The sequence below is a fragment of the Ctenocephalides felis genome, unplaced genomic scaffold, assembly GCF_003426905.1.
Source record: "Ctenocephalides felis isolate EL2017-DRISC unplaced genomic scaffold, ASM342690v1 CF-g0.4_SCAFFOLD_03571, whole genome shotgun sequence".
NCBI lineage: Eukaryota > Metazoa > Arthropoda > Insecta > Siphonaptera > Pulicidae > Ctenocephalides > Ctenocephalides felis.
Genome location: NW_020539725.1, coordinates 25,271,597 through 25,299,027, shown reverse-complemented (window position 1 = coordinate 25,299,027; position 27,431 = coordinate 25,271,597). Strand labels below are relative to the sequence as shown.

Here is a 27,431-nt window from a genome sequence, read left to right as displayed (position 1 = left end):
ATTATTTTTTCTCTATATTATAAAATGAATTTCAATTTTTTTAAGTAATTGCATAACCATAATTATTTCAAGAATATGTTTTTTTAATTTTCTTCTCAAATGTTTGAAGTTTCCACAATTATTTTAATAGGAAAAATTATTATAGGTTTTGTTCTATAAAACTTTTCAAAATATATTGGTGGTATAATTGTCATTGTTTTGTATTTATATCTAAAATTGATATAAAATGCCCTTAAAACTTGACTTAGAAACAAATACATATATGAGCAAAGAAAAAAATCAATGTCAGCAATCACGACAGTATCGCAATCTACTAAACTAATTTCATAAAAAGTCTATTGCATCATATATGCAATATTAATTCAATCTAGCATAGTGTGTGAAATTCTCAGTGAACTAGTTTAATTCACCCATTATTTTATTTTCTAATTTAAATTTGTTAAATTTCATCAATAAAAAAACCTTCGTTCTCAATTTTTTTTCTCGAAAAAGTATCTTTTCTAGATCACTTGAATTTTTCAATGATTGCCATCTTTTCGTAAACTTTCTAAGTAAATATTACATAGTAGGCATAGTTAAATAAGTATAAATACATAATTGATTTGAAATCACAAAAAAATTATTTGGTTCTTCAGAAGAAAAATAAAAAATTCTACACAAATCTTCAGTGGAAAATTGACTTGGAAAATACATCATATAAAATACAATGTAGGCACAAATAACAACTCAATATTTTTGACAGACAAGTCAATTATATTATTTGACTGGTTCTCTTTAAAAAAAAAAATTAAATAAACTATTAACATCGTATTTATCGAATATTGTATTGATTTGCAAACGACTTCCATTTGATGTCTTGCCTTAGTGTTTTTTCACATATTTCAACATAAAAATGATTTATTAAATTCACACATATTTTAACATAAAAATCATTTACTGAATTCACAAATTATAAAAATTATAAAAAAACGACTTAAATGAATACTTTGAATAAATTGAAGTAAAATTTGAGTATAGAAACGAAGTCAATACGTACCCAAATAATTTCGTCCTGTATTCTCTTTGAATTTAAACCACTACTTTGAATTTTTTCTATTTGTTAATTACGCTTATATATAAGCTCGCTGAATTATTTATACTTATAAAGTGCATTTGTTTATTTCTTTCTGTTTTTGTAATATGTTTCCGTATGTTTTTATAAATATGCGTCGAATCTTGTGCAATAAAGGAAAATGATTACAACATATATTTTGTCTAAATAATTACTCATTTACTATTTATGTTCTATTTATATAATTGTTACTTATAACAAGATTTAACTTCAAATATAAGACATTAATTCTTATTTATTATTCAAAATGTAACATTATATTTATATATTTTTTTTGTTTCAGACAAATCAAAGGAAATCCCCAAAAAGAAATAATATCTAAAAAGTGCTTAATTAGTGTTTTGGAATGTATTGAATATCTGAAAGACAGTAAGTTTGATAGTATAATTATGATTATGATTAATAAACAAATACAAAGAAATATTTTAGTATTTGTGTTCAAAGTTCACGTGGAAATGTGTAATAATATATTTCATTTCATCAGAATGATCTAAAACGTGAAAATAAAATAGTGAATTTTTCACCAACGAACATTCTATGTTTTGGATCATTCTGAACTATTTGATAATTATACATATATTCCTTTTTTTTCAAATTAAATTGAAAAATATTATTGATTTTTAGTAATGATTTGGTAGAATATATGTTTATAATTTAAAAATTCATTTCGTATAATAAATGCATTGCAAAAACGTGGGTCAGACTAAGGTCCTACTGCAATTCTATAGTTTTCTCTTGTTTGGTAGTTATCAATTTATAATCATGATTTTATCCAGAAATTTATCATTGTTTTTGTTCTCAAAAACAAATTTCAACCTAAAGCTCAATGTCCATGGCAAACATAAAACAGGAGAATAAACAATAAATATTAAATGAATTCGCAATAAGAAAACAAAATTTAATGTAAATTCTGTTCTGATTCATTACACAGTTATTTTCTATAGAATTCGTCCAAACATGACAATTAATTGCAATTGCTAAAATACTATTTGTGTAATCGCCAAGACAACGAAAATCAATTAATATAATATAATTTTTCTTCTACCAAGCTTAATAGTTTAAAAAAAATTATTTGTTTAGACAATGTCCGTTTATGATTAATTCAGAAAGTAACATGCAAATTATAATAATTTTTACAGCATTACTTTTTATACTATTTTCTCAAAGCAAACCTGCTCTATTGTTATTTCAGTGGCACTTCCAAACATTGTTTAATCATCTAAAAATAATTTAGAAATATTAAATAAACTTATAAAAAATGGTTCATTATGACATTAATTAAAATGAAGAAAAAATATTAAAATTTAATTAGGAACAAAATTTCATTAAGAAAAACTCTGTTGAAAGAATAAAAATTATGTCTTAGGGTTAGTCCAAAATTTTTATAATGGAATTATTAATTGCTATGTGGTCAGAGTTTTTCAACAATATTAAAGAATTGTTATATTTATCAAGATAACCATATGATATTTTTTTTAAATGTCTATGTACACACATATATATTAGTATTTATTAGTATTTCTGCCTTTGTGTGGGCAAATAAATATTAATTTATATGTCAATTTTTTCAGATACTGAGCAGTTCGGCCTGTTCTACCAACTGGGTTCTAGAACAAGAGCTCGAGATATCCTATCTCGAATAGAAAGAGGCGACCAAGACATTTTGCAATCGTTAAGAACACATGGAGGCCCTTTGGAAGTGGCCTCAGCTCTAAAGACATTTTTGGTGGGTCTGAGAGCACCCTTGATGCCTGCCAGGGTACAAGAATTAATAGTCGGTGAGTGAATTTTGCAGACAACGTGATATATCCCAACAACGATGCACATTATTTTTTACTTGTAAATAGAAAATATTATATACACAAAGTAAAATATCATGCCCTAGAGGACAATCGATGCTACGTTGGCAAACTTCTACATATTTCAATATTCTGATATTTGGGAAGCCATTTTCCTTCAAATAATTATTGCAATAATAACTTCTTATTGTATAAAAGCAATATAAATTATTACATTTTTCATTTAATTTATTATCTTACCGTAGATTCAAAAAACATTCGATTCTTATTGATGAGGGGACGTGCTGATTAGTTTTTGGCGACAACATGTTTTGGCGAAAATATGGAACAAAAAAGTGCTTCAAATTTAAGAGAACGAATCAACCGATTTGAATTATCCAAAAAACATTCGATTCATAATGGTGGGGATGGGGAAAATGCTCATATAGAGCTAAATGTGTAAAAAATGTCAATTTTTGAGAGAACTAAGCATGCAACTTTAATGATTTAAAAAACTTTCTGCCTGTGTCGATGAAACGATTGCTTTTGGGGCAAGATTTTTTTTAGATTTTTGTTTTTAATTTCTAAAAAAAATTTATATTAATATCGAAAAATAATTCGGATTTCAATGCTAATTCTAGCTAAAGTTGTGAACATCACTTATATAATTCAAATAAATAATTTTAACTTTGCAATTCAGTTTAAATAATACTTAGAAATATTAGATAATGTTTTTCATTTTAAATTCGATTGATTAAGTTTAAATAAGAATAATGAGGTTATATTATTTATAATAATCTATTTAAAAACATTTAATATATAATTAAATATTTAATATTTGAGTTCCAGCAATTTGTCTTAAAGCTCGATGCCATACACCACTAGTTAGATTCTAGATTCGATTATATCTAAATCTAATTATATAGAGCTTTAGCGAATTTAAATTTAAATTTTAAATAGATTTTACAGTAATTCTTTGTTCATCACAGTATATGTGTCATAAATCTTGAAATAAATCTTTACATTCATTACTTTTACTTATCATGTGATGTTACTACTGTGCAGCATTTGAAATTTAAGATGAAGAATTTATAATAAAGTCACTTTAAAATTATATAATCAAAATTGAAACTCACATGTGTAGTATACGCAAAACTAAACAGTTATCAAAATATCATCCGTTAAAATGAACCGTTACTTGAAAGTTTTATCTCTGAAAAAGTTGCTGGACAACTTGACGGTATTATTGACAACTGATAAATCATGTGTATTTACGCTTAGTTATTTTATGTTTCACTAATATATACAAAAAGAGTTGACATTGTTTTTAAAATATAAAGCATCAATGCCGTTGACAGAATTGGGCTTTGGGGTTTGTTAACCTTTTGATAATAATCAAAGCAAATGAATTAACATAAATAGATTCATACATGTTTTTTTATTTAACGTTGGTATATATTAACCAGCAGACTGTGGCGCTCAGAATATTCCTAAAATTATATATGTGTCGTCCGAATCGAGCTAATGATGAGTAGATTTGTCAATCATAGAGCAGTATTTCTTGGTAATTTTGGATAAGAAGATGAATTTGTCGTACAAAATTGAAAAATGTCAGTATAACATGTCACTTATTTGTTAACGTTAGCATATATTACATTCATTTTAAACTAAAAATGGATTAATTGCAATGAAATATTATACGTGTAATTGAAAGAAAGTAGGAATAGTTTTTGATGGTAAGCTAAAACTGTTTCAAAATTAAGCAGTAGAAAATGTTATCTATCGTTACAAGAAATATTGGGGTTAGGAAATTGGTTAGGATTAATCTTAAAAAGTATGTTTTTTTAATAGAAATAAAACCAAACATTTACTTCTTATGTCAAAATTTCGATCATTTTCATTGAATTGATCCATTATTTCAGTTATGGCAGACAAACTCCTTTTTACAAACACCATCGAAAGGTCTTTTTGGTCTTCCTGTGAATCATGGCTGTCAACATTTTTGTTTTTTTCTTATTCAGCTAATTTCTTGAGCTCATTATTAGAAAGACTGCGCTGCTTCTTGAATTATTTCAATCAACATCTTCACCCACACTTACTCCACCTTTACCATTTCAAAATCTGGGTTGAAATAAAAGAGCGCTAAACCGACACAGCGCTAAACGAAACAGCATATTACGCGGGGTATTTCTGTTTTTTTTTCAAAAATTTTAATTGAAATCGGAAATGGTGATTGTTTTATATGCATTACGAATATAGGCATCTAAACACAAATTTTGGCCTCTTGAGCCTAGTTGTCTAAGTTGGATGATAAGTAAATTCCAAAAACAGCATCCAAGCTAAATGAATTTGGTAATGGGTAGAGCGGAGCTTAAAAGTCCGCTAATAAAAAGTTTCACCGATATCTCAAAAAAGTAAATTTAAGAATATTTTAAAAACAATGTTTGAAATATTGTTATTTTTTGAGCTAAACAAAATTACCCATGATGCTAAATACTTAAACATACGTAATTGATCTGAAAAAAAATTTATATACAAAATTATTTTCTCATGAACAGTGTAAGTGTATTATCAACTTTGTTTTTATTTGCTGTATTTGGAATTGGCCATGTATAATTAACGTATAAATAAATCGAATTCTTCTCGATTGTAATTCATCATTCTGTCAATGTTAGCCAACACTGTCTACTGATCCATGATTAGTAAAATATATAAATACAAGTGTTAATTATTGTTCCAATATTTTGCTAGCCGACAATGCAGGCGTCTCCACGCGTACGGTGGCCTTAGACGCTCTAGGACTGCTCAGCCAAGAGACTCCGTCCAGCAGGCAGAGGACGTTACTTTTGTCTCTTTTAGGACTGTTGCAAAAAATTAGCAACAACGCTAATAGTAACAACACCCTGGGCGAACTGGAAGGATCGCATGCTGCACTGGTCATGCTTCCAGTCTTTTTCAACTTTACGGTAAAAAAAATTATACATCACTTTTAAAGTTTGAATATAGAAATTGATAGTGGATAAAATAGTTATCGTATCAATGATCATTATATTCGTCATAATTTTTCTCTAATTACGTTTATTATTATATTTTGATATACTTATATAATGTGCATTTTATATATTGCGTGGCCATTATTATATTTTAGTTATATACTCATATACTAAGACCTGAAAATTCCTACACGTGCACTCGAGAAGGTCTTAATTATTTTTGTATATTCTTATTTTGTATGCATTTTGTATATTGCATGGTTATTATTATATTTCAGTTATATACTCATATACTAAGACCTGAAAATTCTTACAGGTGCACTCGAGAGTCCCTTAATTATTTTTGTATTTATATGCTTATTTTGTATATTGCATGGCAAAGTTATGTTTTAGATATATACAGATATATTAAAACCCAAAAATCCCTATAGATGTACTCGAGAGTGCCTTAATTATTTTTTATATGCTTATTCTGTATGCATTTTGTATATTGCATGACCATTATTATATTTCAGTTATATATTGATACACTTAGAATTGAAAATCCCTGCAGGTGCACTCGAGAGTATCTTAATTATTATTTTATATGAAATATATAGAGATCGCATTTGTGACAATGTGAGATTTTAGAATCTAGAGCTCCGTGGGGTTAGTTATTTTTGAAAACAGAAGAAAGTGATTTAATATTATAGAGTTTTTCCAAACACATTTTTTCAACTATGTATTTTTTCTGACTTCATTGTGTAATATTTAATATATTTAAATGTTACACATCTTCTTATAGTTTAATAGCAAGAAAGAACTTTTATTTTTCATTAAATTATAATCTGTCTGAAAAAGCATTCAGAAATTTTGGTGACTAATATGTAGAAATTAAAATGGTACCCAGTGATGGTTATTTTATTTTAAATTTGAACATTGAATCTATTGGTTTTCTAAATTTTGAGTCTTATAGATGAAAAAAGCAGATTTTTAGCAAGTTGATTTAGATGATTTTTCCATCTAGCCTTGGACTTTTGCAAGTCTTCTAATTTCAAGTCTTTTGTCAACGTATACAAATTAGAGTCTTGGCGGATAAGCCAATTTGGGTCATATTTGGGCGTCTCTAATATTTTTTATAAAATTTTTATATTGGTTTAACTTATCAAGGAAGATCTAACGGATATATGGATAACAAAAATGATTAGATAATCGACTTCTTGTTTTCTACATACGAATGCTCTCTTATTAAACAAATGATCTGTGATCGATTGCTATTTCTTGGTAATCAGAATTGCAATTCTATGAAAACAGTTAGGTTTAATATCTTGTGCATTATTTGGTAGTCGTTCTCTCGAATTGAAAATTGAAAATAGTAATTTCAAAATAATTTAATTATTACAATGATAAAACTATTTATATTACCTATTAATTGTTTTTATTAAAATACGTGTTTTATTATATAATATTCGGATTGATTTTGTTAATGAATTAGGTAATTATATAAACTAAGCTGTATTAAATGCATAGTAAATCTATTTTTCAGAACAATTAAATTTCAAAATTATATCAGTTTTTATTATATCAGTCGATCTATCTAATTAATCTAATTTAAATTCTAAATCTAAAATAATTAACATAATTTTCTACTGAATAATCTAAATGGAATATGAATAGATACTCAGTAGATTAGCAAGTATTCAAATTGGTATTATACCTTTTTTTTTTAATTTGACTTTTTGCCGACACCGTAGTGAGTGTGTTGGTCATGGAACAGTATTTTCGAAAAAAATTTATATTGGATGTCACGGCTATATCTTTCTTGATTAAGAGAAAATACTCGTTGAATACTCAATTAATCTATACATTTATCATAATTTGATTTTTTATCTATCAATAAACTCGATTCTTTTAGGTGGATGTACTGCCACACTGGAGACGAATAGCCGCAGTTTTCAATGAATTATTAATATGCGTCCCAGGATTAGATGATCCAGAGAACTCTGACAGCATTATACGTACATTGGCGGTAATTATTTATTTTTAAATTGTTTTGATATAGTTCTGACTAATTTGAATATACAATTAAATGACGCATAACCTTGAATTCATTATTGAATCATAGTTAATTCAATTTTATTAGTAATGAAATAGTGCCCTATATATTATTGCATTTGAATCCAAATTAAGCGTTCAAAAATGTACTACAAAATATCTCCTGGAACATGTGGAACATGTTATTCCACGATCAGCTGCTCTCTTAGTTATGCTTAATTGTAAGTTTAAATGAGCTACTTTTTTTTGACTAAAATTTCAAATGTTGATTCTTGTGTTCTTATCGATTATGATTAGATTTTGCAAAGAATTGTCGTTACTAAATTTATTTTAAATTCTCAGTAGAATCTAAATAGTGGTACATGAATAAAAAAATAATTATAAATATTATGAGTTTTATAGTAGTTTATAATTATCGCGATAATATACTGGTTTAAAAAAGCTACATAAAACACTGATATAACGTATTATTCATAACATAAAATGATTTGTTTATAGATATTTAATTTTTGTACAAAATTTGTGAAAATCATTAGTGGTAGTAAATATAGTTTCAGAGGATTTGTTTCATAGTAGAGTACATATAGTACATTTTATGTAGTATATATGCACATTTAGATTATTGCATTACATAAAATGCAGCAAAGTTAGTCGTAAGTTATCAGTTATTTATACTATATATAGTGCACTAATCTTTAAGTATCTACTTATTTCAATGGTATCGTCTGAAGATAAAAATTAGTCATGTAACTTTTTCAAAATTTTAAAATATACTGTGTTTTAAATAGTTGATAGTCGCACATCTATTGTATCTGCAATATGTGAACATCTAAAGATGAGCTTATCATATCCGAAGCCGGATCGGTCAGGATATTACTCCACTTCAGAGAAGAGTTATATCCACTTAACAACTCCACAACTCCGACAACTTTGAAACATAATATTTGACACAAATGTGTTCTCTTGTGTGTTGTTAACAGATGTAGATTTATTAAGACTTTGGAAATAGTTTACAAATAGTTCAAACATTTTTGTTCATTTTATTATAATAATTACTTTTTTATGCATTTCAATATGCATACAAATCTCAAATTGACAAAAAAACTTGGGAATAAAAATCAATTTTGAAATTAGTTTTGAAGAGAAAATTTAGATTTTTTGAATATGTTTATTTTTATATGAAAATAAAGCAGTGCACCTTATATATGAAATAAGAACAAATTTTTGTGTATGATATTTTTCACAAAATAGTAATACCTCACATTCTTTTATTATTTCTTTTTCGAGAATTAATTATACATCAGGTAGTTTGATGAAATCATAATTGTGTAAAAGTTATGATATAATACTAAATATTTTTTAGTATTTGTATACCATTGAAAGAGCTCATTTACGGACAAACATTATCGCATACAGAATATAAAACAGGACAAAATAGCATTATTTTGAGACATTATACACCTGGAAAGTCCTAAAACTGGCTGTGAGACACATTTAGCTCTGAATCTTCGAAATGCAGCGGCCTGCCTTTGCCAAAAACTAATAACCACTTCTCCCAATCATTGCTAATTGAATGTTTTTTTAGATCATTCAAATCGGATGCTCCGTTCTCTCAAAAACTCGATTTCTATTTTCTGCAGTTTAGGGAATTCGGATATGACAAATCCTGTGAAACAACTCCACTCGGATTCACTCCGAGGAAGGAGTTGTATCGCATTGATAACTCCGGAGTGAGTTACCCATCTGTAGAACGTACTATCAATGGACAAACAGTTCACATTTAAATTGCGCCTGAAAATACCTTAATCAATTATTCGTTTTTTATCCGTGGTATATTGGTTGCAATGAATGTGGGTTGACAGAATTTGTATTGTAACTACGGAATACATTCAACAAAGAATGATTATTTTACCATTTTATAATACCAACAATTAAATTATCATATGAATGATTAATAAATAATACTTTTTTTTAGGAGCGACCTAGTGGCGATTTGAGCATTGACATTCAACCTATACCTGATCCATTGGTTCGTGTGCAGGATCAGTACAGGCAATTGCGACAAAATCAGCAGAACAACAACGCTATCATTAGTATGGGTGAGTGATATTTGCTAAATTGATAAATTTATTTATTTAGAATTTTACATAAAATTTGGACTTATATTTCACATACAAAATCTCCTCGCCAGCATATCAAGTATTTAATAGAAAAGCGTTTGAAATCTTAAATTGAAATTGTTTTATCTTTCTCTTAAGGTGTCTATTAATAAAAAAACGAATGGAACACTTTTGCTTATGTACAACAATGCCAATAATAATCGATGTCTATTTAAGATACCCTCAGTTTATTGCAAGTTTTACATGTACACACTGCACAAAAAAAACTATTACTGGTCACATATAGACTTCTTGAAAATATGAAATTACATGTTGTTCTATAATTGTAATATCTCTGTGGGAGTTTGGCTATTATCTTGGCTTATTTCCTTAACAATGGCAAAAAAATAATCAAATGAATGCTACGTATCCTACTATATAAATCCTATGTATCTTATTTTTCCATATTAATCCTTCTCCTAATCCACTCCTAAATAGGCGAAGGCGCATTCTTACCACCTCCTTTATACCCCAGAGTGTTTTCCAGGGGTCGTCTGCACCCTGTCATTAGAGGAGGGACTAATGCGTCCATGGTTCATCATCATGAGCGACCACATACGCATACAAGAACTGTCAGTGCCACTAGGTAGCTGATGGTCCAAAACTATTGTATCACTGTTAGTATTACCAAAGTGATTAGGAAAGAACCATAGAACTACATAAGATAAATTAAGGATACTGCAAACTGATATAATTCATCACAAAATGTGCAAAATTTTGACCAAGCTGAAATATCCGTAATGATATTGTCAAAACCAAATCCTGGAACAAATACAGTTACATATACAAGCTTATAAATAGGAAGGAAAACTCTGGCATCATCTAAACTTGATAAGACAGAACAACGTTTCTGTTTCTTATTTTTGATCACAATTCCTCATGGAAAACATTTTGAATTCGAAGAATATGTCGGCTTAATTTGAAACATTTATGGTATATTATTCAATGCAGTACATAAAACCTTCGCCACAGAATTATCTGCTAGCAATGAAATAAATGAGAAATTTTTCTCATTCGTCTTCCAAATCACTTCCAGTATTACTAGAGATACATATCTTTTCAAATAACAATATATTTATTAGCGTTGTCCACAGTAACTAAATTCTTGCATTGTGCATGAGTAGCGTGAAATTGGATACCAACATCATCAGAATTAATCGGCAAACTTGCTAGTTTGTCAGCAACTCCGAAACAGTGTTTTCAGCAAAATCTCAAGCTGGGCAGTTCTTACATGAAAGAATTTTATAAAGTTAAGAACGCTATTAAATATATTGTAAAGAAAACCGCAATGTATTTGCAATATGCATTGATAAAAAAAATCAAAACGAAATAATAACAAAATCACCCAAAAAATTATAAAATAAATATTAAACACGGCACATGCAGATTGGACAAAAATTGAAGACAGTATGTTTTTCGGTTGATTTAATGGAAAAAGGCAATATTACTGAATCAAACACATCACAAATTTAAATAAACCTATCCTATTAGCAAACTGTGAGAACTAATATAAACAAATCCGTACACCGAGCTATTTTCAAGTATCAAGCGTTTTTTGATCTTGAATTCTAAATGCATTTTATAATTTCCTCATCACAGCAATTATGTTATAATTTTTATTTATGTAACATTTTTCCATATGTATCTGAATGTTGATTATAATTTATTTTGAATGAGTGCTTGTATGAATGAGTTTTATTACTTCTATAAGTATTAGAATAGATATTAAACATTTTGTTTAACTTAAAACAACACTTCTGAAATTTACAAATAAAGGCTTTTGTCTCGAAATTATTCGTAAATTGAAAAGTTGTTTTTCATAAGAGAAAAATGATTGAAAACGCGATGATGAAAATTATAACTAACTTTTAGTTTTTCTTAACTTTTCTATATTCAACGAAACGGGTAGATGATGAACTACATATAGTGAACCTACAAAAGTGAAGAAATTGAGATGGTAATATTTGTAATATTATTTAATTAATTATGGGCGTACTTTATAGTAACAATATTAAATCTTCTTGGCTTAAATAATATAGGTCTTACTTTCATTATTCCTATTTGCTATACTTTATGGAATTATGTTGGAAATATTTGAACATCTATATTATTCCTTTTGGTATCTTTTTTTGGTATTTTTGGTATATTTTTTGTGAATAAGTATTAATAAAAACAAATTTTTGCACATTTGAATAGCGTTATGTATATTTGAATAGTTTTAGCTGAACCAAAACTTTCCAGGATACAAATAAAATCATTAATTAATTTCTAGTAATTCTTTCTGCAAATTAGTCGGGGATTTTGAATTTTGCATAATTATCTATTTTATAAAACTAAATAAGAATTTATGATTGTCATTTTTCATGAATTGAGATAAGGTAATTTTATTTGAAGCCAGTGGAATGTAAATAGGATGTGGGATGCAAACTTCCTGATTTACAACAAATATTTTCCAGTAATAAAACATTACAAAGCTCTGATATTTACTCAAAAATTCATACTGTTATTCATGATGATCGAATAAATGCTTATTTTGATATTTATAGATTTGCTGTCATACTTCATGCTTGCAATTCTGAAAATGGTTAACTAAAAACTAAGAAATTTTTTTATCGATCTTGCACGAATTTCATTTGCAGTAAATACTAAGTTCTACGTAAAATTATTTTTATAACTGTTCAAAGTTTTAACTGTCGATCATGAAGGAACAATTCGTGTAATAATTTTTTGTTCAATGTTGATCAAGGCGATTCTCAATAAGTTAGTTAGTTTTAGAAAAAAAAATAACGAAAGCCATATACTGAAATTGTATTTATAATTAGTCTTATCAAAAATAATTATAATTCGAAAATAATAGATACAGATTAATTTAAATGAACCTAATTGGGTAAATAATCTATAAATTGATAATAATCCAATAATTAATCAATCTTAAAATGTAACTTGAATGCTGCAATAACTAGTTTAATAATGATTATTACTACAATAATTAACAATTTGTTCATTAAAACTAATACGAATACTAATCATCCAATATAAAAGTTAACAGCAAATTACATTTATCTTCTCATTACTCATTTTACAAGGAAAGTGTACAAACTGAAATATATACGTTTCTAATTATATAAGCATTATTTTTAGAAGCATTTCTAAATTAATTGCAGATCTATTATATTCTCCGAACAAAAATATTTGTTAGCATTTCCAAAAGATGTGAAATTTCAACAAGTATTTTCTGAGAAATATTTACCTAAGAAGTAAATATTTATACCGCTTAAAATAATCGTATGTCTGATCCAAATCATTGATGCACATTTCTTGGATAAAATAACTATAAAATTTGCAAAATTTAGTATATAAAATTAAAATTAGTTGAAATAGTCTAACTGAAATATCTTTGTGATGATTAGAAATGCATTTTAAAGTACCATTTATGAACAAATATGGCTAAAGACAGAGATGAGATAAAACAACAATAATAAGGTCATGTTTCACTTTCTTTGTGAAAAAGTTTTATTGTTATTCAGTTTTTTATTTGTTATTAAAATATTTTTAACAATTTATATCAATTCTGATTCTCTTCAAAATCATTTTTAAAACTATATTTTTCTGTAAGACACGTCGTTGCGTTATAGAGTTTCTATTTGACTCTTTTCTGTGACGATATTATTATATATGATGAGTTCGATCAGAATTTACATATAATTTAGTTTCACTCATGCCTAAGCAAATTTATTTCTAAACTATCACAAATATAAAAAAAAATGATCGTGACCGTCGATCGATAATCACAAAAATGCTAAGATATTCTATGACTTGTTAAATACTTAACAATTTGTTATATAATATGTAAAAAATGTGTATCATTGCTAATTCAAAATAAGCATACAAAATTTACGTGACGCAATTTCAAAATAAACAAAAATTATTCTGCGATCGTTTTAAACGAATATTTGAAGATCACGGAATCATTTGAAGATATAAACCGATACGGGACATTAATACAACTTGTACCAATTATTATACCAGGAATAATAGATTTTTTCAAAGTTCTTTATACTGGGGTTCTTATAAGATAATTTTATTAACAATGAAGAATTGCGCCAGGTTTATGTTGTGTTTGAGTACCGTCTTGGTACTAATTTTATACGTTGCATCGGTTCCTCATACTTTTTCGTGTCAAAATATTATCCAAGTGACAAATTCAGATGGTAAGTACAATAAATTTTTACATATACATATTTTAATTATAATTATTTTATTGCACATTTTTAGTAGTTTAAAATAATCATTTTTATTAATTTGATATTCCTTTACTAAACAAGGAGATTTTCGCACTTTACCAAAAGGCATCATTATTTATTGTTTTGAACCTACCTCACTTTATCTAACGTTATTACCGTTATGCATTATAGTGAGACCAGCTAGTTAAAATATAATGAAGTATAAAATAGTGCTCCTTTAGGCAATATGCTCTTTTAGTTATCACCTAAAACCTTCATCACTAAACTTCACACAAGTTTGGAGCACACGGACCTACCGTCGAGCAGACCACTCATAATTATTTTTATTTGCCATATACAAATACGTCAAAATGCTTGTAATATCTCTATTCAGAAATGTATCAACAGATTTAGTCTTTTTTATTTTAATAGCTCGTAGCGTAGCTATCTATTTCCTTATCAATGTCTCGTAGTATCGAAATCTGAAGACGTAGAGATTACTGAATTGGAACGTCATGTCAATCTATTATATAAATTTGCCGCCGAAGCAATTAACCAGTTAACTGTGGAGCACTCATATAAATGTTTTTATTTCGTCAATCATAGAGTAAATTGCACTGGTAAGACGACGGATGAAGAAGATGGGTTAGTTTTATAAACTAAAAGTTTTATCACTAATTTCCAGATATCTTGTTAAAATTAGCATCTATTCAACACGTGTTAAACTAGAAGGAGTAAATTCAATTAAATGTTACATATAGACACATATCAAATTCTTGTTGCAAACTGATTCTACTATATACAATGAGGGTACTATTGACAGTGAGACTTTGTAAATCCAGTTTTTGTAGTTTCATATATTTTTTTGTTCTTGTAGTTTCATTTATTACGTATAGATCTAAAGAACATTATCATCGCACATAACTTTTTATTCCTATGCAAACTGTTAAAGATTTTTGTAGCAGTTATGCCATCTGGCAACTATGAGGACGAATAAAAAATTTTTATAACAGGATAAAACCTCCTACCGGAATAATCAATTCAAAATTAACTTTAGCAAACAAGCTTTCTTACCATTTTGGACATCAAGAAGAAATAAACTAAATGGCTTGAATTATCCAACTCTATATTTGATATTTAGATAACTCAACATTACAAGTTGAAGATTACTTAAAAGTTATCATAACAAAACGTTTTAATGTTAAATAAAAATAGACAGCGTTCAAAAAGAATTCTATTATTAATTTGATTCAGTAATTGTAATTAACCCTATTACACAGGGCATACCAGAACACATTGCATCATCCACAACTGTTTATCGAGAATTTATTGAAAATTGAATGTATTTGGGACTGGGTACGGTTGTGTCAGGGTGCGGTAGTGATAGTCGTCGTAACATCTAAACAAACCTGATTTTGAGGGAAAAGATGTAGTATATTTAATTCCATTGTTGCATTCAGTTGGAACATCCTATATTAACATGATCTGTAGACCGAATTTCTTTCAAAGAATCAAAAGTAAGGTTGATTTTAATTTATTTTAATTACTGTTACTGCTATATAGATAAATTATGAAATAAATTTTATTATTATTTTGCTGTAATTGAACATTAATATTTATTTATCAGCAACTAGTTTTTTGCGTAGACCATTTTTTTCGATCATTTTTGGGTTGTGACAAATTTTGTGGGCCCGGTTGTGGCATGATTTTAATGTCATTTTTTGGTCGAAAAACTAAACAGGTAAAGAATATTATAACTGAACTAAAACTAAATGATGGAGAGAAGTAGAAAAAAAGATTACTAATTAAATAATCAAAGAAAGATTAATTGGCATCATTTTCCGATCAATTTATTTCTTGTTAACTTTGTTTTTTAAAGTTATGCTTTGTTATATTACATTCATAACGTTGTGACTGTTTAAATGATTATGTAGTATTATGTTACATATTTTTGACTATAAAATATTATTTTTAACCCTCCGTCGGTCGGATATTTTTTCACCTTCAAATGGTCGGAAAGGTCTGGCTGGACCACCATTCATTTTACGTGCATTTATATGGGATAAATGAGTTTTTGGTGTCTTATGTATTAACGATTATATAAAAAAATCAAGAAATATAAAAAAACGTTGCTTTTTTTGTTAATTTTTCTTTTTTAAATCAATGAAAAACAATATTTATTCTTTTTGGCGCCTTTGAAATGAATGTGTGCATTACTCATCCGATTTTCAGTGTTTGCGATTACCAATAAGTTTGGTAGGTTTTCAAGGAACTCTTGTCATGAAAATACTAACATTCATGTTAGAACACATAGCAAAGAATATAAACAACGCAGTTTGAATAGAAAATACCATGAAAAAAGACAAAATACTGGTTTACATATATCGAAAAAGCGTATATTTCATACAAAATGTATGGGTGGTCTAGATAGACAGACCTTTCCGACCGTTCGAAGTATAAAAAAGTTAATATCCTTATAATTATCCTTCTGTACATTTTTTCGTCCTGATTTTTTCATTGATCGACAGCTAATGAAATTTTAGGAAAAGTCAAGAAATTTCAAGTCGATAGGATTACTAGAAGTTTTTTTTTTTTAATTGAAGTCGAAAAAAGTCTGGCCAGACCACGCCGACCGACGGAGGGTTAACGCATGTTTATGTCTGTCATAGTTGTCTTGGGGATGTGGTCGTGACACTCGCACTTTTTTTGTCTGATTTTATTTTATGACCATCATATTTAAGGACAGTATTTTTTTGCTGACAAATGTTCAAATCACCTATATTAATTTACTTATCTCCCAGCTTAATGGTAAATTAAAAAAAAATATTACTGGTTAAGAAAAGTGGCACAACAGTACCCAGTCCACTCTATGTTCTCTCTCTCAAAAATTGCAAATAAATAGTCATTAGTTACTGCATACTAAGTAAGTGAGTATACTCGCATATTCACAGTTAACTGGTTAATAATGTATCTTATTACGTTCGTGCACACTAAATTTTATTGAATAACCATAAAGATCTAACTATCCATATATCCTTTGGGCTTCCGTTAGGATATGACTTAGTATCGGTCGGAATACATAGGTACCGCTAATTCACTTTTACCGTTAATTGAACTTGAGACCTACGTGTCGCAAGCCTTAACCGCTTGACCGCAAGGGGCTGACCTCGGTCCATCGGTATCGTCAAATGTCAGCATCTCGGGTTTTCAATGGATTTTGCATGAGAAACGAAATTATTATTAACCGGTTGTGAAAGAAGTAAATCATATCAGAGAAATTATGCAAGTGCGGTCAGAAATAATGTAAGAAACTAAATTAATGAATTCTTGCAGATAAATACATTACGTTTCCTTTTATTATATTTATTGATTAAAAAAGTGCTAGTCGATGTTTTATTGTATTTTATTGCATCCAATTTTTCATTAAATTTATTATATTTTATTAACTCTATTGTATTCGGACTTACAATTAATGAATAATGAAATTAAGTTCTTATAATTAATGAATAATGATGATAAGTCAAATACATTGTTTCAATATAATTCATTTCTATGATAAATCACTAACTTGAAAATGTTGTGCTAGTCATTGCTTATAAAATAATTGCCTGTTCTCTGTTCAACAATGTTTTTTTTATATAAATTGCATTTATTAAAAACCTATTATTTGATTAGATTTTATTGAATTATAATAGATTACGAGAATGTATACAATGCTTTAGATGACAAAAAAATTATAAGATTTAAAGGTAAATTTTACAAAATCCTAAAATAGTCGTTAAAGAAATAGGGGAAGTACGGACAAAGTGGCATGGTATTCTGCTTTTTTAAATATTATTTATTTATTTAATGACACTCTAACCAGTTTCAATCGTTTTTACTCATATTTGTATATGTATCATCAGTCTATTAATAATGTAGGAACTATAATAACAAATTTCTTATTAAGAAAAAATGCAACCAATTACAAAACCATTTTGTCATTATAGTATGGGCAAAATGATATATGGGATAAGAACATACTGAAATGCTAATTTTTAAGTGTGCATTTTTTGGGATAACAGTACATGACGCCTTAGCCTAAAGGGAACAAATCACCAGATTCAGAACTATAAAAGAAATACTTTCAATAAATGCAAATCTTTTCTTTTTTCTAGTGGTGTTTTGGCCGGTGTTTGCGCAAGTCTTTTCTTCTTTTAGTGGATTTTTTGCTCTGTTTTTAGAAGTAGTTAGAGTAGAAGTTAAAAACCAAGCAATTTTGTCAGGTTTCAATTCTCCTTTTTTGCCTCAAATGAACTACCATGTAGTTGCGATATTGTGCTATGTCTTTTATCCATTGAATAAGTATGTCATTTTATTCAAAAATGGTAAAAATGAATAAATAAATAAAATTCGATCAAACACGCTTTATATAATTGCAATAAAATTGATCAAAATCACTAGTACTAGCGTAAGTTCATTGATTTTAATAGAAATAATTACAAATAACAATGAATAAGTCCCAAAAATTATAACAAAACCACCTTTAAAATATTCTTATGAAATCGCGATACACATTTGAACTAATTACTTTGAAAAAATGTGACAATGACGCTCAACATCTGACCCGATGGATTTCTTTGTGTTTCACAATCGCGTAAATGTTACTAAAACTACCTAATTCTTACATAAAGCCACTTTGTCATTTTATTCATATATACCATTTTGTCCGTATTTTCTGTATCCATTATAAGTTTAATGGTATCTTATACAAAGGAAAGGAGATTCGACCTATGTACCTTGTTCAAGCTAATCGAGCATATTGCCATTACGGACATGTTTTCCACTATTTCCGTATTTTATCAAAAATAATATTTATTTAAATAATAGTAAATTTTAATGATATACATTTAAAAATAATAGTAAATAATAATGAAACATATGTTCAGTTGAAATACAACTTAAAGTTCTTCCATCTTTAAACATGTTTCCATCTCCTGTGTTCCTGTAAAACTAAACATGTTTCCTTGGTTCTCTTGGAAGCTCCAATCAACTAACTTTATTACATATATATTAAAATATTCAATTACCGAAAAAATCAATTTAGGAACGACTAGCCGAAGATGCAGCGGTTGGGTTCGTTTATCAATTAGCGATCCAAAGCAGCAAAATAATGAAAATTCGAAGAACAAACCAACTGATCCGAATAACAAAGAAAACGAAGGTTCAAAACCAACTGGCTCTACAAATACTGGAAGCTCTCAAGGCAATACTCCAAATAAAACTAATGCCAATCATAATGGTCCCCAATCGATTGCAATTATAGATGTTCCCATCAATTGCCCCGAAGGTTTTCGACCAGATCCTAGAGGAATTTGTAGAGAGAGTTTTTAAGAAACAGTTTGTTATAAGTGATCTTACATTTTATAGAATTGTAATATTTTAAAATATATTTATGTAAATAAAAAATGTTAAAAAGTGTCAAAAACTAACTTTGTTTTATTGATTTGGCAAAACAGTAGCTTCTTTGTTATAAAAGTAGATCTTTTGCCATATCGTTGGATGATGAATGTATAAAATGTTCAAATATATCAAAATATATCAAATTGGAATGACTATTGCAAGAAAAAACATGTTACAATAACACGACAATCTTACACATTTTTCATATAATATTTTCGATAGGTTATTTCCGACTGCCTTACTATCATTTTACATCACCGATTTAATTATAGATACTTATTTGATACTTAGCAAATTATATTTAAATACTACTTATATTATTATAATTCCTGCAATTACTATAAATGATTTCATTGAATGGAAATTACATCCGAACACTATGTGATTCATGTAATAATATTAATAAATTATTATCAGCTTGGTTTTTTAGCTTCATTAAACTTCTGATCTGTAATCATATCAGCGCTATGGACTTCCCACTCTCCCTATATGATGAATCACACGAAATTCCTAATTATAATTATATAATATTTTAATTCCAAGTACAATCATATTGGTATCATGCAGCATCGATAAAGTATATCCTTTGAAAATTTAAAATAAAAATTTAATTAAAATTATCCATTAAAGTATGACTGTTTTATGAAGACTATAAATCCCATACAAGGAGCTTTCCTAGAATTGAGTTAAGTTCATGGACCCTTTTATTATAAATATCATAATCAATCATTGTTATATCATGCTACGCTAAAAGTAATTACATTTTGTTATACTTTATCACCAAAAAAATTAATACTTTGCTGGTTCTTTGAGATACTTACTTAAGAACATACATTGAGCAATTAATATTAGTAGAAGAAACTTATATCTTTTTGTTTTTTAATTGTACTATTAATAATTGTTATTAGAATACTTGGAATGGATGAATCCGTCAACTTAATATAATTCTTAGTAATCATTAACACTAAATTTATTTGATATAGTAAACGTTTGAATAAGAATAATGCATGTGTGTTACGTAGTTATGAAATTTATTAAAACTCTCCTTCGATAACTCAGATTGTTGGGAATTTGGGAATTTAACCCTTGTAGCTGTGGACTGTATTAAACACTGATTTGTTGATATATTATGTATTTGTTGCAGTTCTTATTACAATCACTGATTTGTCAATGATGAAAGAAGATATATTTATTTATTATTTATTACACATGTTGTCTGGCGGAATCTACTTTTAGAAGTGAACAATTAACCATATTAAACTATCCGCTACCTCCACCAGGGGTAGCAAGCATCTCGTGTAAAGCTCAATGCCATGAAGATTGTCACCTTCATGACCAATATAATAAAACGAAATTACGTCCGAACAAATAAGAATTAGAATAAGAAAAACTAGTTGGTACTGATGGTACTTACGTTTTTTATGGATGCATTAAGAACATCAGCTTCCTTTTATTAAATGAGTTAAAATTAAGGGACATCAGTATTATAGTAGAACTTAACCCATTCGCTGCCGAGCCTAGAAGAATCGTTGTAAAATTTAAAACATATTTATAAAAATAAATTACCTACTATCATTAATACCATACAGGTGTGTATATATAAGAGTTTGTATGTGTAGTGTAACTCTACCAATGACCAAATAATTTATAATCAATAATTCACACCCTAGGACGTGCGTACAGGTGATAAATGCCTAGCACTGGCGCCTGTTATTAATTACCATATGTTTATCTTTCATTTGTAATAATATTGGAATTTCGCAAATTAAACTTGGTCATACTTTCTAAAATACGTGCAAAGTATTGGATCATAGTGCACGTATAAAAGAGATAAATTGACCTAGCCAATTCTTATTACATCTGTATATATATATATATATATATATATATATATATATATATATATATATATATATAGCTTTATTACATGTGGAGTTCCAGACATGAATGAATTACGTCATAAACTTTATCTCTAATAGTAGAACATATTTCACAAATTTCTGTAATCATCGATATATATATATATATATATATATATATATATATATACATATATATACATGTATAGTATCTGATTGGTATATGTAACATGACGTATTATTCTTCACCGTCATAAAAATACTATCATGACAATTCAATAATGTCTTGTTCAATAATTCATTATCATGCTTATAAATCAAAACTCTTTTTATTTGTCTACCTGCCAAGAAAAAATAATTAAATGCATTCTTTATGCTTAAATTTAAAAATATTTATAATAAATAAAATCGCTATATTAAAATAAGTTTTTGCCCTTTTTGAATATTTAATTTAATTTGAATATCAGATATATACATAATTCCAGGCAATAGGAAATAATAATAAGCATATTTTTTATTAAAATAAAATTGTTTTAAAATTAATTTATTTGAATGCTCATTATAATTTAAGTCATTGCACCGTTATTGAAAATAAGAAAACTGATCTATAAAGTTTATCTTAATGTCTTATTGAATTACATGACTCACATTTGAACATGATAAAATCCAAGAATTTCTCAAAGTGTGAAATATTTAAAGCTTGACGTGTAAAATTGCTTTGAACTTGAAGAATATAAAATGCACAATGCCGAAGAAAGTATCTTCTTCAAACTTTTCATTGACTTAATACTTGATGCTTTTTCCCCAATAATAAACTTCAATGAGTATTCAACTATTTACAGGTATTTATAAATACCAATGACTGCCAAATGCTTAAAATTCCATTATATAATTATATTGGGTATAATTATAAATAAAAACAATAAAAAATTAAAATTTCCAACTCGTGTTTGAATGTTGAGGAGGAAAACAATTCAAAATACTTTTGAATGGACGTGAAAGTACATGGGGCAGTACATAAAATCTTTAAAATTAGTCTATAAGTTTTTATTGATTTCATTGTTCAAATTTTCATATAATAATGGAAATATTTCATTTGTACATTTACTAGCACATACTTTTAAAATCATGAAGTACTTAGAAGGGCATCATTAGGAAAGAAAGAATTAAATTTGCTTGATTCGACATGAAATTTATATGATAATAAGTGAGCCACTTAGAAAAAATTGAGTTATATCGATATTTGCAAATAAATATTTTTCTGTAATGTTATACATAAAATTTGGAATGATTATTTATGATAGAACACATCTTTAGTTCAAAATCAATTAAATAAATAACTTTTTTATTCATAAATTCAACACAAAATTCAAACCATTGTTTATATGTAGGTATTACTACATAAAATAAAAAAATGGGAAATGTAAAAACTTTACATACACTATATTTAAAAAATAATTTGAACTATATTTTTAAAATCGTAAGTTTGTAAGTTAACCAAAATTTGAAATTAAATTGGCACAAAATACGAAAATATTTGTCATACTAAAATAACTAATATTTTTGTTTCAAAGTATACATCTTATTAGATTTATTAACTTTTTGTAGAGTATTTATAATTGTTAATATCGAAAGTGAAAATTTTTGGATGTTTCAGGTTTTAAAGGTTTCTGTACATTTTGACATACCTTTAAAAAAAGATATACACGGATCAACCGATTTGAATGGTTAAAAAAATATTCGATTCCTATTGATAGGGAAATGTGCTGATTAGTAGAGAGATCTAAGCATCCGATTTGAATGACTTTGAATTCGAAAACTTTGTGCTTGTATTGACGAAACACTTTTGGGGAAATATTTTTGTTATTTTTTTTTTAATTTTCAAAAAATATTGTTTATACTAAATTTTGGTAAATTATGGCATTTGCCTTAAGGTACACCACTACTTAACATTTGTTTTAACTTTCTCTGGGTGATGAAAAAAATTATAGGCTTATACAAATTCTCTCAAAACTATGTTCAGAAAATATTATTATTCTGAGCCAATTTAAGAGATGACAAAAAATTGCTATAAATGTTAAACAAAGCAATTAGATGAGATATCAACTAAACAAAATGTTCAGTTTTGTTTATAAATGATTACAATTCCATATTTTCAACTTGTATTTCACAAGAATATTCACCGATATGCGAATTTGAACTTGTTTGTATACATTTTGACAAGTCGAACAATGATAAAAGATTTGATAATTCAAATGATATGCATTTTTCATAATATGAAATCATATCTTTGAATAAAATATAGATTTATTTAGCGTATGTCCTATATAGCATATGTCATCATGCGTGGTCAATTCTGTGCCATATGTGAAAAAAATGAATCCGCGTTTGCAATATCTGACATTGTGACGTCACACTGTCTAAATCTCTTCCAGGAAAAATGGTCATATATGTAAAAGTCGATAGGCAGAGGTTAATATATACTTGTATATATATATATATATATATATATATATATATATTTATATGTGTATATGTATTTTCTATGTATATTTGTGACGTGTATCTATTTACAATACCACTAATGATACGTTTTGCACATGTACGTACGCGTATCTGAAGAGAATCAAGGTATTTCACACATTACATAATTCATCGCTAACTTTTTGTTTAAATACCGATGTACTTATACAAAAGATTTATTCTGTTCATAGTCGGTGCATTGTGTGAACATCATCAAGCAAGTTGAACTCAATAAATAGGAAATAAATTCTTTCTTTGTTTTTGATTAAATAGTGCTTACGAGGATATAAGGATAATTTCAAGCAGATATTTTGTGTGAAAGTTGTGCTTTTCAAATTCAAGAACATTTTAGTAATAAATTAAACTAATAAAAAAGTTGCTAATATCTACTTCGGTTTTACTGCAATTTCTTGGATGCTACAAAATGAATTCTAAAATATTGTGTTTCATTATATTTCCACCTTTTTTCTGGCTAAAAGTCAACAAATAAATTACTACGGCAACTCAAGACTAATAAATCCTGGCCCATACAATTACCAGTATCCTCCTTTACCACCAAGGTTGCCGCCAATTAATTGTGAACCAATATATGCCACAGTTGATTTCTCATACTTAAGATTCATGCTGGATAAACTTGGTTACAAGTAGTTCCTAAGGATATCGTGAATCCTCAAAACTTCGGCCAATTGTGCAAGCTTCCAGAGGCGGTTTGATTCAGGAAGTGCTAATGTAGTGAAAGACGATCAGATTAGGTATCCTGGTGAACACCAAGAACAAGGGACAGTGAATTCCTTCCAGTTGCCTCAGGCTGAGACTATCAACAAACAGTCCAACCAGCAAGGTGGGTTGTCTGCAGAAGCAAATTTAGGTTCTATTGCTTTTGATCAAGGTCCAATTCAGAAGATTGGTAAACCAGGTTTTGCTCTACAAATTCCTGATAGTTTCAAAAGGCAGCAATTCAATTCAAAATTATTGTTACCCAACGCAAATGAAGATAATGATAAACCCGTATTTTATACAGAGGATTTGAACAAAGCATCTCCCAATTCGGAATTATCAAAAAATATGAAGTCACTTCTGTACAATACTGATAACGCAAAATCAAAGGATGACTCAATATATTTTCCCGATGACATTGTAATTGCAAAATTGGATGACAATGACGATAATCTCAGAAATTTTCATTCGACGACAGAAAAATCTACTGCTGGTGGATTTTATTATCCGGATCAACATATAAAACGGGTGGAATACGAAAATTCTAATGGGCATTTAAATAATTCAAATTTAAAATACACAATTTTTGATGATGAATTAACGACAACCACAATTAGAAATAATTTATTAAGACAAATTATTGATACTGGTTTTAATGCTCCTTTCTATGACGAAAATTGTCCGGAAGGTCACAAGCAAGATTCAAGGGGAATTTGCAGGCCTGTGTGGTGAAGAAAATTTTCTTGAAGTGATTAAAAGTTATTTATTTATATTTTATAGACTCAAAAATGTGATTATAACATAACTATAGGACTCTTTAAGGCAAATTATATTATTTATTATTAGTTATATGTATAGCATATTTATTCTACTGCCAGTATTACATCGCAAAGAATCACCTAGAAAATAGTATTTATTGTATTTATAGTTTTTTTATTATAATAAATGATTATTATTATATTATAAGAAGGTTAGTTATATTAACTGACTAGGATAGAATCTTGGTATCTAATTGTATTATATGTGATATAAATGTTTGAATAAAGTAATTTTTTACCATATAATGTAATTTTTAGTATTTGGTTCTTGTATGTATGATAGTACGAGCTATATGGAATTTTTAGGATTGCTTTTTAAAAATATATATGAAAGTACAATATTTTTTATTTACTCATATATATCAAGGTGCACACATATAATATGATAAAAAGTTTGAAATTAATTTTATCGAATAGAATCACAATAATAAAATATTACAAAATTGAAAGTCAACTCTAGACTTTGCAAGTCATTGCGTTTTATCATTTCCAAATAAATGAGCATATATATATATATATATATATATATATATATATATATATATGTTTGTACTAAAAAATTAGCACAATTTTACAAAATAAACTTTATAATAAAATGTGCTTACTCAAATATATAAGTAGTAGAGTATGAAAAGAGGCGTACCCTTGCTGTGTTTTTCCAATATATTTTTATATATAGGTATCCTAAATTTTGCAAAAATTATTATCCAAAAATAATATTGCTCATTTTGCTTAAAAGATATAATTTCCTACATAATACAATGATAATTTGTATCATATAATTAATTAACTAAGAAACTTTCAGTTCTTTGTATATAAACCTTTCTTTGTTCATGATATGATATTTGTTACAAAATTAAGAACAAAAATTTCGTAAAATAAGTAAATTTGATATGATATTGTATATAACATTAAAAACGACTTTTATCAAGATGGTATATATTACTATAGCATGTTTTAAATTTGAATTTTTGAGTTGTGGACGTGTGTACAAGACAAGGACTTACGGGTCAGCTAGTATATATATAAATATATATATATACATATATATATATATATATATATATATATGCTATATATATATTTATTTATTATACTAGTTATTATTAAAAATAATAAAATGACTCTTGCTTTATTAAAAATAATTTAATAAATTTTGGACCTCTTAAAGATTAGATGCTTTTATATAAAACATGTATATATACACATTTTTTCTTTATTATATATAAACATATATATAATATAGGAAAAACCTGTTGTCAGATCTTTGTTAAATCAAAGTACGTCTTTTAAATCAAAAGTGGAATATTTCTGGAATATTTTTTGGAATGAAACAATATAATATAATTTTTGTGCAAATAGTTTGTTTCGCATTTACTATTTGTAGAAACAATATGCAGAATTATTAAATACACACTTACACAAACTCATACACACTCTACTTATTATTTAAAACTTTAGTTACATTCATTTTAAATAAGAAAATTTTTATTATGATGTAAACATAAAAAGCTCAAAAATGCATAAAAGAAAGATATTCTCTTTAGAAAAGATATTTTAAAGTTTATATTTAAATGTTTTTGTTGATGACTGATCTTTTATTTGCAAATATAGTAGACGCTTTGATTGTCAGTACAAGACTTATATGTCCAACTCCTAGTTTATAGTAAAATTCTCAGTCAACAAAAATATTTTTAGATAAACATTTTCACTAAAATGTGTTCACAAGCCAAATGTAATTAGCAACTCAATCACATAAAAGCTGTTACTTAGA

At 27.3% G+C, this 27,431-nt stretch overlaps 1 protein-coding gene across 1 annotated transcript; it reads left to right on the top strand.

Moving 5' to 3' along the window:
• Nucleotides 1-226: 226 nt before the first annotated feature.
• Nucleotides 227-19,671, top strand: LOC113385836. Its single transcript, XM_026623666.1, has 7 exons — nucleotides 227-300; nucleotides 1,395-1,480; nucleotides 2,683-2,889; nucleotides 5,641-5,855; nucleotides 7,777-7,890; nucleotides 9,892-10,015; nucleotides 19,385-19,671. The coding sequence occupies exons 1-7, from the start codon at nucleotides 227-229 to the stop codon at nucleotides 19,669-19,671; spliced, it is 1,107 nt and encodes a 368-aa protein (XP_026479451.1).
• Nucleotides 19,672-27,431: the final 7,760 nt, after the last annotated feature.